Source organism: Podarcis liolepis (genome assembly GCF_965112155.1).
Source record: "Podarcis liolepis genome assembly, chromosome: 3".
In the NCBI taxonomy this organism is placed as follows: Eukaryota; Metazoa; Chordata; class Lepidosauria; order Squamata; family Lacertidae; genus Podarcis; species Podarcis liolepis.
Genome location: NC_139557.1, coordinates 84,227,295 through 84,242,536, shown reverse-complemented (window position 1 = coordinate 84,242,536; position 15,242 = coordinate 84,227,295). Strand labels below are relative to the sequence as shown.

The 15,242-nt window shown below is 41.8% G+C and overlaps 1 protein-coding gene and 1 long non-coding RNA gene across 4 annotated transcripts in view; one reads left to right on the top strand and one right to left on the bottom strand.

Annotated features, from left to right (window-relative positions):
- Positions 1-14,373, bottom strand: part of TTC27 (tetratricopeptide repeat domain 27) — an 87,468-nt gene extending 73,095 nt beyond the window's left edge. The window contains exons 1-6 of the mRNA XM_083497084.1: positions 14,079-14,373; positions 11,783-11,966; positions 9,662-9,791; positions 8,961-9,101; positions 4,333-4,435; positions 1,255-1,419 (exon numbers count right to left, since the gene is read on the bottom strand). Of these exons, the coding sequence (XP_083353210.1) occupies positions 1,255-1,419; positions 4,333-4,435; positions 8,961-9,101; positions 9,662-9,791; positions 11,783-11,966; positions 14,079-14,169 (814 nt within the window). The 5' untranslated portion in view covers positions 14,170-14,373. The remainder of the gene's footprint in view (positions 1-1,254; positions 1,420-4,332; positions 4,436-8,960; positions 9,102-9,661; positions 9,792-11,782; positions 11,967-14,078) is intronic.
- Positions 14,374-14,462: 89 nt separating this feature from the next.
- LOC310704088 overlaps positions 14,463-15,242 on the top strand; it is a 33,578-nt gene continuing 32,798 nt past the window's right edge. For 2 of the 3 annotated variants that reach the window (XR_014524565.1, XR_014524566.1), the window contains exon 1: positions 14,463-15,003. This is a non-coding gene — a long non-coding RNA (uncharacterized lncRNA). The remainder of the gene's footprint in view (positions 15,004-15,242) is intronic. The other variant, XR_014524564.1, reaches the window with a different exon arrangement.

The following is a 15,242-nucleotide window of genomic DNA, read 5'->3' as shown; positions in this document are numbered from 1 at the left end:
TGTGGGTCTCAAATCCACAACACTCAGATTAAGAGCCTCATGCTCTACCAACTGAGACAGGGATTTATTTTTAGAGGCAATGAATGGTGAGATAGTTCATGCACCAAGTTCCTAAAGACTGACCACATATAAGCCTTCTGAAGAGGGGATTTCTGTCCATTTCCCACTTCCCTCTGTGCCAGCAACCAGTATTCAAGGAAACATATGCAATCTAATGAATAGGCATCCTACGCAGAAAACTAAAGAAGCACAAAGTTCAGAAAAGGGAAATCAAAACGATCACGGGGTTGGAGCTACTCCTCCATGAGGTAAGGTGGCAGCATTTGGGACTTTTACTTGAGAGAAAAGGTGAGGAAGAGGTCTTATGATGGAAGTTTGTAAAATCACACATAGCATGAGAAAGTGGACAAAAAGTTTCTCTCTCTCATTCACAACTCTAGAACTTGGGGATATCAATGAAGCTGAATGAAGGTTAGAAGGTTCAGGGTAGATGAAAGGACATACTTTTCCCCCACACAGGACACATTTGGACTATGAAACTTGCTTCCATGGGAGGCACTGATGACCACCAACTTAGAAGGTTTTAAAAGTTTAGACAAATTCATGGAGGATATGGCTACCAGTGGCTACTAGCCACAGTGGCCACCTCAGCTGTTAAGAGGCAATATGCACCTGAATTCCAGTTGCTGGAAATCACAGGAAGAGGGAATGTCCTTGAGCCCTGATCCTGCATACTGCCTTGTAGGTTTCCCACAAAGATCTGGTTAGGCACTGTGAGAATAGGCCAATGTGTTAGACTAGATGGGCCACAGGCCTGATCCAGCAGGTATAACAACAACAACAACAATTTATTATTTATACCCCCGCCCATCTGGGTGGGCTTCCCCAGCCACTCTGGGTGGCTTCCAACAAAATATTAAAATATGGTAATGCATCAAACATTAAAAGCTTCCCTAAACATACTTATGTTAGAAATTATACTTGTAGAACGAAACCAAAAATTTTAGTTGAGCTTCCTGCATTGAAGGAAGGTCGGATTAGATGATTCTTGGGGTCTCTTGCAACTCTACTATTCTATAATTTTATTCTGTGGTTCTAGGATTTCATCGAAGGTAATTCCCAAATAAAGCACCACAGAAACAGGTTAGCACTCTTGAACACTTTCTCTATTATCTTCCTTTTCCAACTTTCAAGTAACACAAAACCTAGTTAGTGTTAAATATTAATGTTCAAGAAGTGGGAAAAGAAACATACCTGTTAAATTAATCTGTAGCTTGGTTATGTCTTTGGCTGCAAGAAAGTGTTCTTTGGCTTTTTTATACTCATAGTAATGCAAAAACGTGTAAGCGCACTCCAGGTGGAACTGAACAGCAAGATGCCAGCACTCGTCATCAGTAAATAAAGTTTCAATTTCAGACACTGCAAAACAAAAAAGAAGGGTGTTGAGGCGACTAGGAAATGGGACTGAGAAGGAAACAAAAAATGAGAAGCAGAGGAAAAACACCTTGTGTATTGCCACTCAATACAAGACAACACCAACATCAGTTTTTTAAATTTAAAGTGGCTCCTTTGTCCTCTAGGTTTTCACACACTTTGGATAGCAATATAATAAGTAGCAGCAGCAGTAGTAGTACTCCACTGTAATCAAATTTAGAAAAGCAGGGGTGGGGAATATGCAAGAAAGAAAGGGAGGGCAAAGGTAAACCTGAGTTCATGGGCCATTCCCATCTCAACCATGATCAAAATGACTGGGAATCATGCCTGCAATGGGGAAAACAGTGCCAGCCTTGAAAAACAAGTCTAGGATTATTAGAAGTCAGGGACCACATGCAAGGTTATAGTCCTTAAATGGTACCAAGCATTTCATCCAAATATCAATTTCTGAAAATACCGGATTATTTTCTAGTGCAGTTTATTAAATAAGCTGCCAAACTATTTACAAGAATGGATCGATCTCATGCATATATACATCCCAAACAGCCCCATTTTCCCATAATGAAAGCACTTCATAAAGGTTTACATTCTTAGAAGCTGGTCAAGGTTGTAGACCAGACAGAGCAGTAATATAATCCTACCACAGTAACAGAATAGTAAGTATGCAGTAATGCTTTGCCTTTATATCCTGGATATTTATAGATTTGGCATCAAGAAGCTGGACTGGTGTGTGTGTGTGTGTGTGTGTGTGTGTGTGTGTTTAAGTAAAAAATTACTGCTCTGCACTTATGAATTGAATGATAGCTCTAGTAAAGATTTTCTATTTAAGAAACTGGCTGAGCTCCATGGTACATTTTTTAAAAAGAAAAAGTTACAAGATATTAGTAATAGCCGAATGATGTAATTTTTTATAAAAAGATGCTTAGCGTACCTGCCAAGTATAATTTATTTCAACATACTGCTTTCAAGTATGAAAAATCTTGGTATCAAACCAGAATATGTTGTCATATAAAGCTAATTTGTTTTATCTTCCAATTAATCTTCACAGTCATCACTAACCACATCCTATTTCAAACAGAGGTTGTTGTTAAAGCCGAAAAACATGAAGCCGTATCTTTATCTGCCCCACTGATATCAGCAACTGAGATCATAATACTTTGCTGTTATCCACAAAGCTGAGACGGGTACATTAAACAGAAAGAGAAAACACCCAAGTTTATCTATCTGCCAGCAAAACAGACCTGCACTCTCACAATGGGACTTTCCCATGCTCTCCTCCCATTGCATCTCCCTGCATGCCCCCATAATCTGCTCCAGTCAAGTTTTATCTTGCTTCCTACACAAATGATAAAGAAACTTAAAGCTAAGAACAGTTCTAGAAATCATTTACAGCTGATTGAATAAGTACCTGTCAGATTACAAGACTGTACACATATTTTCAATTAATTCCTAATATTGCTGTAAGCTGGCTGCTATTTAAAGACAACCTTTTTAAGAAGAATAGGTAACTCAGCACATTTATGGGGAATTTGAGCTTGTATTTGAAAAGTATTTCAAGCTTTCAAGGGTTACAAAACATCCGTCCAGGAAGAACAGAAGGATAAAATATACCCAACCACACAATGAGGTCACAAAGACTGCAACACTTACTGGCTTGGTATGACAGAATCATCTACATCATTACAATCATTACAGCATCTCTACTCTTGACTTGGAATGGCTAGGAGCCTGCCCACCTGCTCCCAGGGTGGCCAACATCCTTTACTGCTCTGGGCGGCCAACATCTCCTTGCCAATGGCACAAAGGATGGGTTGAGGCACCAATATGGCTCCTTGCCAAGGACGCAAGGGAGCCTAGATATGCCTCTGTTCCAGGTGGTTACTGTGGGAAATAGTATGCTGAAATATACGAATCTTTGGTCTCATCAAGCAGGGTTCTTGTGTTCAATGGGATTTTATTCTAATTAATCATTAACACTATCATCCCCCCCTTTTCTGAAAAGAGTTGCTAGAGATCATTTTGTTTTTATTTCTTCAATCCTGCATATACTTACATATACATATACTTAAACAAAGTGTGACTTACTTCCAAATCGAAATGGACCAATATCCATAAAAACTGTGTGCAGCGCTGCCTGCAGTGAGGTTAAATGCCATTGGATGGACATCTAATTAATCTTTTCTCTAAAGAATCTTCTTTCTATTCCTACAATTCCTATGTTAATAATAGTCTTCCTTGTCTGGCTGCTTCAGGATGAAGGAGAACATTGCTTTGTATTGCTCACTGAAAGCAACTTTCCAATTAGTTATACACTGATGTTTAGGGCATTAATTGCATCCATTAAAATCACGCCATTTCAAATGCAAATTTAATTGAATACAGAAGGTGCATAGATCCTAGTAACACTCAACCTGACTTTTTTTTTAATGCCATTTTTACATGTGTTTAGAGCAGGGATCGTCAGATCCTCCAGAGGAGATTATGCATGGGGAGGGAAGAAGAAGAAGAAGAAGAAGACGAAGAAGAAGAAGAAGAAGAAGAAGAAGAAGAAGAAGAAGGAGGAGGGGAATTCCCCTTGGCAGATCTTTCCACATGCAGTGTTGAATATAATCCTAAAGTATAGCGTGACATCAAAATATAGCCAGTGAGCAAATGTCTTACAAATCAATAGCAGGGTCCACTGAAATTCATTTGTTTTCATAGTTCTCTCAGATTATGAGAGAAGTCCTAAAAAATAGTTCACATAAAACTTTTTATGATTGGCTTTCTGGACTAAACAATCAAACAAACACAAATAATCCCAAATATAAGAAAAGAACGGTCATCCAAATAGAACGTGTGATTCTCCCACTAACGTGTGATTCTCCCACTAACATCCAATGTCAATTTTAAGTATACCTTGTTGTATACAGGCCTGGGCAATATCAAAGAGTTCAGGTGATCTTTCTTCTAACAACTGCTGATGGATATTCACACACCGTAGAGTCCACCAAGGCAATGTCTAAAAACGGCAGAGAAGAATATTGAAAACATTAAATCCACTTGGTTTCAAATCCCCACGTTTCTATTTTATTATGAGCACATTCACATGTCAATTGTACCTTATCACACAGTCAATTCATCGTACCAGTGAGATCATCTGACCTGGAAAAATATTTTCTACAAAGATCACGGGGTTCATATTCCTAGAAAGGAAACTTGTACAGTGGGATAGGAAGGAAAGGGTGCAATTCAGTGGTAGATGATATACAAAAGGTCCTAAGGAAGGCTATGAATGACTCCTGTCTGAAACCTCAGGAAGCCAATGCCAGTCAGCACAGACGTAGAAAAACTAATGATCTGAGTCGATCTAAGGCAGTTTCCTATGAGAATCTAGTTAAAGAATGGAAACTGTAGAGAAAGAAACAACAATATAGCTAGTACAGTGGTATCTCGCAAGACGAATGCCTCGCAAGACGAAAAACGCGCAAGACAAAAGAGTTTTCCGTTTTTTGAGTCGTTCCGCAAGACGAATTTCCCTATGGGCTTGCTTCACAAGACGAAACGTCTTGCGAGTTTGTTTCCTTTTTCTTTAAGCCGCTAAGCCGTTAATAGCCGCTAAGCCGCTAATAGCCGTGCTTCGCAAGACGAAAAAACCGCAAGACGAAGAGACTCGCGGAACGGATTAATTTCGTCTTGCGAGGCACCACTGTACAGTGGTACATCCAGTTACATACGCTTCAGGTTATAGACTCTGCTAACCCAGAAATAGTACCTCGGGTTAAGAACTTTGCTTCAGGATGAGAACAGAAATCATGCAGCAGCAGTGCAGCAGCAGGAGGAGGCCCCATTAGCTAATGTGGTGCTTCAGGTTAAGAACAGTTTCAGGTTAAGAACGGACCTCCGGAACGAATTAAGTACTTAATCCGAGGTACCACTGTATAGGAAAACGGAGGCCCAGAGGAACGACTGAAAAATTGCAAACCTTGGAATATTCAGAAAACTGTTAATGTCACTGAAATAAGACAACAGAGGTTCTTATGGAGTAACAGAATACCATTTTTAGAGCATCTAATGGGAAATTTAGTTAGCCATCGAGTCTTGATTTTGCCACTTCTGCTCAGTGCAAGGCAATTATGGTATAACACGCCTGCAATAGGCATCATAAGGACTGCATGATTTGAGGGCAAAAATATCTCAAGGAACAATCACATGCTGTTTATTAAAACTGTTCTAGAAACACCTGTCAGGATGGATATTGTATTGTCTCACACAGGACACAATGAAATATGACTTATGCTATCAAGCTGAATAAAATAAGGTACTTATTCAGGAGACACTGTTAGAGAGGTCAGCTCTTGCATTTTGACACTTTGTTCAGGAACCTACAAGGCAGTTTATGTTAGACTGTAAATGCTGTTTGCCACCCTGCAGTTAATGCTACAGTTTTCCACAGGGATTCAAAAAGCAGTGTTTTGTTAACCAAAGCTTGCAATACAAAAAACATGCCTTGAGGAAAATTGTACACACAACCCAGATAAAAAACACTTGTTTTTTAAAAGTACCTTTTGGCCTCTTTTGGATGTTCACTAATATTTCGGCTTTTCATTTATCAAGCATCACTATGTGAACACAATAAAAACAAACGACTATGTATTGCTTCCCGATATGGAATTTTTTTAAGACTGTGGTATTTAAACAACTCCCAACACCCAGAACAACAAGGTCACAAAACCAATTTATTATGGACAGGCCTGAAAGCAATGTGGTGCCAGGAGTCATTGGACTAGAACTCCCATCATCCCTGACCATTTGGCCATTCTGGTTTGTTCAAACCACACAATGTACAACAAGGTTTGGTGGTTCAATTCACTTGGACTGAATTATTCAAACCACAGTTTGAAAAATAGGAAACCACAAATGGAAGGTTTAAACTTCCTCTTCTCATCTGCAGAGGAGTGTACAAACTCATTCCTGCTCTTCCTCATAACACTACACCATGTTTTATTATCATGTCTGTATTAAGGCCGTAGATTTACTCTGGCTTTGGTTGGAAAGATAAGTAAAAGAAAGTGGCTATTAGGAAAAGGGGGGGTGGGAATCCTGAACTTCCCAGTCCACCTAGTCCAGCATCCTGTTCTCGTAGTAGCTAACCAGATGCCTGTGGGAAATTCGCAAGGAGGACCTGAGTACAACAGCACTCTCCACTCCTGTGGTCTCCAGCAACTCGCATTCGCAAGCGTTACTGCCTCCAATCATGTAGGCAGCCATTTTGGCTAGCAGCCATTGATAGTCATCTCCTTGAATATGTCTAGTTCAGCTCCTGCCTTCTGTGATGCCTGTGTCGGTGATCAGGCAGAAAATGCAAGACCCCTGGTGTAACAGGGATTAGTTCCACAATGGAATATGACTCAGCTGATGCCATCTTGTGGGGTGTGGGTATGCGTCTGGCTCTGCCCATGTTAGTGCTAGGGCCTGGGTTCAGCACCCTTGCTGTTTGCCCTGCTGGACTTCATGATCCTCTGTGTCAGAGTCCTGACGGCTGATAAGTAGCAAAAATATTTCCAGGGGCTTCCACTTCCTTCTCTGTGGGAAGCGTTCATGAGATCATGCTTTCAGAAAGTGCCCTTGGTCACTTAATATAAAATACAATATTAGGATCCACTTGAGACTGTGATTTTTTTTTAAGTTGTGCATAAGAAATTGAAACAACAGATATACCATTATAAGAACAATGACACTGCATATGCTGCCAAACTGCAGTTGAGGACATAAGGAACTCCATTTTATACTTCCTACCATGTAAACCCCCCTAGAGATTATTTTCAGTCGGGACTCTATTGCAGTCTGCTGGGATTTACAGACTGAAAAGATATGCTCCATGCTGTCCAATCAGAAGAAATTTGTCACTTAGAATTTATAATCTGCACTTCACCAAATGGTCTTAGAGCAGGAATATATATCATTAAAGTACAGCACAGAAAAAATGCATAGAGTACTGTAAAAATTATCATTAAAATAAACACAATTAACAATACACTGAAAAGGCAAAGAATATTCACAGCTGAATGGCTGATTTTGTCTGAAGACATAATGTCCTGCAATTACCATAAGGTAATTGCAGGACATTATGGTTTGCTACTGTATTTGCAGAAGTATTTCCCTTTTCTGAGCACAGACTGGAAAGAGTTTTGTTATGACTTGGTTGAAAGAAATACAGTAATAGAATTGCATTTAAAGCATTTCACCTATTCCATGGTGGCATTTAGAGGCCCAAGGCAAGAAATGAATGTTCATAAATGCACAATGAGTGGAACAGCAATGTGTTACCAGTGAAGGGGGAAAAATAGGTTTTAATATTGTGCATCAGGGATCCTTCACAGTACTTTGCCACAACTCACAAGTGCTTCATAGTACTCTGTCACAGCCCACAGAACTAGCCCAGCACAGGAGTATAAGACAGAGCCTCCTTCAGGCACTAAGGAGCACAAATCCAACCATCTCCAGGTTGATTGTTCAGAAGGTAAAAGTACTGCAGAATAGCCTACTCAAAATGCCAAAGCTCTCTGGGACATAATACTGCTTTATTAGTTTTGGGCTGCATTTTTGTTAACTCATTTTCTTTTTCTTTTTACAAGTTGTACAAAATTATACATTTTTTTAGTATATATTTTAAAAGTAGTATTAAAATTATAGAATTTTTAAAAAACATGAAGCAGTTTAGAAACACTTTTAAATGAGTGAATGAAGAGTTCAGAGCCTGTGACTGGACACCAGGAACAGCATCATGTAAATCATCATCAACCACTGTGTAGCTGAAATTGGGGGAAGAAGCCAGGTGCTAACTACAGTGGTGCCCCGCAAGACGAATGCCTCGCAAGACGAATGCCTCGCAAGACGGAAAACCCGCTAGACGAAAGGGTTTTCCATTTTTGAGCTGCTTCGCAAGACGATTTTCCCTATGGGCTTGCTTTGCAAGACGAAAACGTCTTGCGAGTGTTCCGATTTTTTTTTGCTCCCCCCCCTTTTTCTAAGCCGCTAAGCCTTTAATAGCCGCTAAACCGCTAATAGCGCTAATCCGCTAATAGGGTTGCTTCGCAAGACGAAAAAACCGCTAGACGAAGAGACTCTCGGAACGGATTAATTTCGTCTTGCGAGGCACCACTGTAATGAGGTTTTGAGTCACTTTGAGAAAGCACACCAAGTGGGGTCAGAGAGCCAGACAGTAAATATGAGTGGCTGCCTCAGGAACAATAAGCAAGAAAGCCTTGTTCCTGCAGCTACCACAGAAGCTACTACAACTGATGATTGCTTGCTTTCTGCTTTCTCCCAACTTGCTCCCAGGCTACAACTCAGTACCTACTCACTAATTTGACCCTGCATGCCATACCCTTTCACTACGCTGTGCCTTTGAACCTCCAAGTCTTAGTCCTGTTTCCCCCAGTTACTCAAGAAACGCATATGGTACAAGGAACAATATGAATAATATAAGACCACTGATAGCTGGAAACAAACATAAGTATTTCCTTGTGTTTTTCCCCCCTTACCTGTATAGCTTCTAGCTTATGCTTTGAATTCACAAGCACTGCTCTAGCTAGCATCAGCAAGACACTATGGGAAGTCAGGCTATAGATCGATTCACCATCTAGAACCAGCAGACTCAGCACAGCTGTAGACAATGTACTGGGCTGGAAGGAGAAAACAAGAAACTCACTTTAGGCAACTTCAAATTAATCTTCAAGAGGTAGCAAAATTTGCGTGCCGCACAGACCAATTTACCTTAGCCCATTCACCTCAAAATGTTTTTATACAATACAGAAATTCAAACACAGGTGAAAGTTCACATTGCAAATGGTGCTTTGAAACCATGAGTCCTTCCTCTCACCTCTCATTGTCAATAATTCTTGAACTTATACACGGTATGCTGTATGCAAATTGCCCATTAAAATCAAAGCAAAATGGATTCTTCCACTGCAGGTTTAAGGTTTCTCTCTAATGTACACCTAAGCTGAGCACAATCTCTATACATCTTTAACTTCTGTGACGATGCCGAACCATTTCTGAGGAGCAGTTTCAGCATGAGGAAAATAAAAGATCACCTGCAGCAATTCTCCCCATTTTTATTTTTACACCTAGCAAGGTAAGATCAGCATGATGTGCATATCAATATTTTTCCACTAAAAGACAGTGACTATACTACTGTCCTGGGGAGTGGGGTGGTGGTGGTGGAGAGAGAAGAGAACAGTACCTCGTCGTATTGTTCTAGTAACACAGTTTGCAAAAAGTCCTGAGGTTGCAATTCAACAGGAGGCCCAGTCCAGTTGCTCTGTACAAACAACTGCAGGCTCCCCACACCAAGTAGAAACACCACACTTTGCCTGCAAGACAATAAACAATTCCATTTTTATTGATACGGTCATACATATATAAATAAATAGTAGGTAGAAACTGTCCTGTTCCTTCTATACAAGTCTTTAGTTTAAAAGATGGAATATGCACCAAAAAACGGAACAGGTACAAATCTGCATGAAAAAATATCCATCTGAAGAACATTTAACTCAATTGTTCAAGGAAGGCTGTAAGATTTTATTTTCCTGATGTGCTTCAAGTACTGAACTGACTTGTTAATTATTATTTTTTTGCTGACAGATAAAAATGGTTTCCAAACTTAGCAGAAGCAATGGAGGAATCCTCTACCCTTTTCCCAAAGCAGAAGGAGGGCAGGAAATCTCCCTCAAACTGAGAAAATAAAATTATCTCTGGATTTATCAGAGGTTGTTGCATGGCTAGATGCATAAGGCGATGGAACATAAAAGGCCGAAATTGCCTGTACACATTCTAAAATATGTAGGGCAGCACAGAGTCAGCTATGCTCATTCACCCAATGCACCAAACAAATCTTATTGCGCACCTAACCTCTTAAAATAGGAATGCCATCAATGAGAAGCACCGTCCTGCCCCATCTGCACAGGTTGTCAGTTTAGATATGCCATGGAAAAGCAATCTGTGCATCACAACAGTTGCCAATTATAACAATCAAGACCAAGATGTAAAAATAATAACTTTGATCCCAATAACCAGGCGCATATTTATTCCTCAGATGGGGCCTGGGTAAGACCCAACTTTGGCAGCCCACAATGGAAATCTGCTTGTGCAATAGAAATTGTACTTTCTCTCCTCCCACATGCACAGCTTTAAAATCTGCTCTGTGGGGTCCCCAACCCTCCTGTGCAGATTCTGGGGGTGCTTGGGGAGCTGCAAGTGGGGAGAAGAGGAAGGAGAAGCCCAGTTGTGCAAGTGGATGTCCACTCAGAATACACTGGATCTCACTCATTATGCTTCCATCGGTCTCTTATTTATCTTCACAGCTCTTCATTTCTGTTTTTCTGCTTCTGTTCTCTGCCTTTGTTTATGCCTCCCTTAAATACCAGGGAAGCCTTAAAAAAAAACCCACTTTGAAATCTCAACATTAAAGTTCTTAGCAATTGCAATGCAAACAGCAGCAACAACGACGCAAGAAGCATACTTAAGATTTGAATTAAGAAGCAGCTTGGTTTTTCATGAATACAACTGATTGCAGTAGAACTTTTTAACAAGCCCAACTATGTGCACACATACTTCTTTGTTAGACTGTTGTCACAGAGGACAAATAGAGCTGTTCAGTTTTGATTCAGAATATTTCAATGTGTTCTCCCATGTGGTCGCCCACCAAGAACTAGGACATCATAACAAATCAGCCCCAATATATGGCTAAAAAACCACGATACAAACACAAAAGGCTCAAGAGGTACACATAGGAAAATGGTACAAAGTGTCTCATATGTAAGTCTCATAGTCATAGTAAATCCTTGCAGTTTTCTTACGACAGATGTCTACAGTTACTAGGGTTACTGAAAATATGTTGCAGGATTTGCAGATTTGCATTGATCCTACAAATTATTTTCATAATTCATGTTGTTGTTTTTAACCCTCTGTCAACAGGTAAGGTGAAACATGAGACGTTAAACTATGACAGCTCTGAAAAAAATAAAACTTTTGTTTTATAATTAACTCCATAATTCCATGTTCAAGGCAGGCCTCAACAATAACTGGCCATTGCCTTGTGACGTGTTAACCCCTCCCCATTAATTTAGTAGGGTGGAAACAATGTTTTTTGTTCTTACAGGTTTTGGGGTCAGTTCTGCCCCACTGGTATGCCTGAGAAACTGAAAAATCGGAACACTAAATATTCAAAAGATTTAACAACCCCTAATTTCTGAGCTAGTACACTAGGATGTGTTCAGAATAGCTGTTTTATTTTGAGATTGTTATTAATTTCTATACCGTCAAGTATGAAAAATAAATTTCTTCTTCAAATAATTATTTTTACCTTTCCATAGGATCCGTATCTGCAGAAGAACAGTCCAGATAATCTTGAATCTGCTTTTCTAAGTAGCTGGCAATGGTATCCTCTTCTGTTACTTCAGGTGTTGTGAAAATATCCTGAACTGCTTTACTTAGTAAAACGGCCTCATAATTCCCTTCCAACAACAACTGCAACAAGGACCCACTCTCTAAAATAAAACACAATGAAAGTCTTAGGAATCCTATCTTGTTTAATGTATACTTGAGGCAAGCGTAACTTACTTCAAAGAGACTTAATCCTATACAAATATAGTGTTGCATTCTAAGATATCTCATATCAGAGGAAAATAATTTGGGATGCTTTAAAAAAATACTCATTGGCATTTACTAAATTAAAACAGCATTCATACTGGACTCTTATGGTGTGCTTACAACAAAGATTTTAAAGAGACTGAAATTTGTGAACAAGAACCAGCTGTCCAGACATTAGGTTTCTAATCATTTGCTCTTAACCCTCACACATTCTTTGCAAGCAGCAGTGCAGCTGGGTAATTTTAGATTCTGGACTTGATGGTCCTACAAGGCCCTCTTTCAGACAGCAATGTGTATTATATCTAACTATCATTACTATATGCTGTCCTTCCCTGAAGACCCCGGAGTGGCTAACCACACACACAGCATCACGGAACAGTCATTTAAAACATTGACTGATTAGGAACAACCTTTAAGACACAAAGTGGTGGACAAAAAAACGCCCTCTGTTAAAACATGCAGCTAGCTACCAAAACCCTGGAAAAATAAATATGTTTTGTGTTGGCATCTAAATATATGGGTGACAAATGAATCTTAGTTAAGAGGGAGTGCCATAGCCCAAAAGGGGAGGGCATCGTGCTTGAAGGCACTCCTTCACGTACTTGGGCCCAAGGATGCCAACTTGAATACAATATTTGGAAGATAAGCCCTACTCACATAATTGATCACAGTACACTGTGCACTCACTCTATTTGAATGGCAATGTTCATCAACTTTGGGGGCCCCTGGCCCCCTCAAATATTTTATTTTGGGAGGGGCAAAGGGATCTTGGCCCTTAGGAGTTGGCACCTATGCAGAGTTCCCCAGCTTGGATGCAGCAGGGAACTGTAGTATAGGACAGTGGCTACAGAACTGTATTTCACACAGAAGCCAGTGTGCAATGGGAGAAGGGAAGAGGCAGGGAAAGAGTGCTTGGGCCAAATGCTCATTCACAGGCTCATAAACCAAGGTTTCTGAAACGTTGAATGATAATCCAAACTGGGCCTCTATGTTAGAAATCCAACCTGATATCTACGGTCACCTTTACAGACCTCTAATAACCAAAGTTAAGGAATAACTTTCTGGCACCTCTCAAGTTACAGCCATTGCCATTCTAAAGAGAATGAGAGAGGTGCTCGTGGTGGGTTCTGGCCCCTCTTTTTCTAGAAAAACAGCACTGCTCAAAACACCAGTTAAAAGCAACTTGTCATGCAAGCGCATCTCATGAGATTTACAAAATATTGCACTGTTAATACGTGGCTATTGCATTCCATGATCAGAAAAATTCTGAACTGGAAATAGTCTCTGTGGCAACAACAGTATTGAGAGGAGGATCACTAAAGGCTTTTGCGACTTCACAGAGCCTATCTGTAATGGTCGGACAGTAAGCATGAAATAGCATGACGTACTTAAGTTATAATAAAGGTTAGCAAAAACTTGTCAGATTAATCATTTGCAAAGCAACGCAGTTACCCAGCATCCCGGGGCAGTCTATATCATAATGAGCGACATTCGTACCCACTACTGAAGCTCAAATACGTGAAACCTCCATTTTATTTTTCGGGGGAGAGGAGAAAAAGTGACAATGCTATCTACTGATTGTTGGATGTCAGACTCACTGCCTCTCCACGCCCCCATGACTCCTTGTCTCCTATCCATCCCGGAACACAAGCAGGCGGCACTGACAACCGCCTCTTAGATGGGTTAAGCTTGATGTCTTAGGTTCAGCCGGATCTCACCGAGCACTATACCCTTCGCACTTCCAACGACTGCCAGGGCTGCAGCAGCCCCGCAAAGAAATAACTCCAGCGACTACTCCCTTTGGGAGACACACGCGGACACGCCGCCCGCTGTTCCCACTTCCCACTCAAGGAGGTACCAGGGCAAGGGGAGGCAGGATGAAGGAAACGGAGCCCTGCCGGCAGGCGAAGCGCCGCTTTGACAGGGCTCCCACCCGGCTGCCAGGGCGAGAGGCAACGCGCGCCTGAGGATAAGCGACGAAGGCTGGCTCTGGCTCGCCGAAGCCTTACCTTCAGCCGAAGCCGCCTCGTTCTGCTTCCACCGCGGCGACTCCGCTGCGCTGGGGAAGCCCCTCAGCAACACACGCTCCAACGCCCGCATTTTCTCAACGCGCTCCTGCTCTACAGACGAGACGGAGGAGAAGCCGCTTCCTTTCCTTTCCTCCTTTTTTTTTTTTGACGCGTGGCGAGTCTAACCCATGTGCATTAAGCGGCCTTAGGGAGCCGCCATGCTAGTCGCGCGAAGCAACCTGGGAGAGGTGGGCGGGTCGGTCGGTGGGAGAGAGGGCAGCAACGCATGCGCAACCACGCCGTTCGGCGTCAGGTGCTGGCGGAAAACCTCTTCCCGGGCCGGGAGATATGGGTGGGAGGGAGTGGTTGCGCGCGCACGCCGCACGTGGAAAGGAACGCGGAGCCCTGTGCGGCTCCAGCTGGCGCGTGTCGGTTGTGCGGGGCGACTCCCAAGCAGCGTGTAGACGCGCGTGAGGGATGTTGGCGCGGCGACTCGACCAGAGCCCTAAACCCGCTTATTGTATAGGAAGCCCTGCAAACGAGGCTTCCTCCATAGCTGCATCACGAGTTGTAGGTGCTTGCATTAGTTTTTCTCACTAAAAGGCGTATGAGTTCAAGGTGTCTGCAATCAGTGCCTGGTTTTTTTCCTAGAAAAGGAGGTGCCAGAACTCACCATGAACACCTGTTCTCTCAGAATGGCAATGGCTCCCACCTGAGAGGTCCTGGAATTGAGTTCTCGTGAGTTCCCACCGAAAAGAAAGCCCTATCTGCAATAATATCTGTGTCTGCCTACCAGTGTAGAGGGGAGCAAAGAGGACATAGGCAGAGTCGGCCCTACCATTGGCCTGAGCAAGGTGGCTTCTCCAGCAGGAGGTGCTGAGGGATGAGGAGCAGTACACAGGCCTTTTAGAGCGCTAAGCTGCAGGTGGGTTCCTTCTTTAAGTCGGACTGCCTTCCTTCAAGGCAGGATAAAGTGTCCCCTCCCCAGTGCTAAATCAAAATTAAACTGCTACTCCAGTTGGCTTCTATATGGGGAAAGAGAGTGGGAGGCAGCATTTTGTCCTTTGCCTTAGACAACAATATTTATTGGACCAGCCTTGGATGGAAGGGTGTGTTTAACATGGGTTCTTATTTGCTGCTTTGTGAGGATTCTTTCCCCCACTT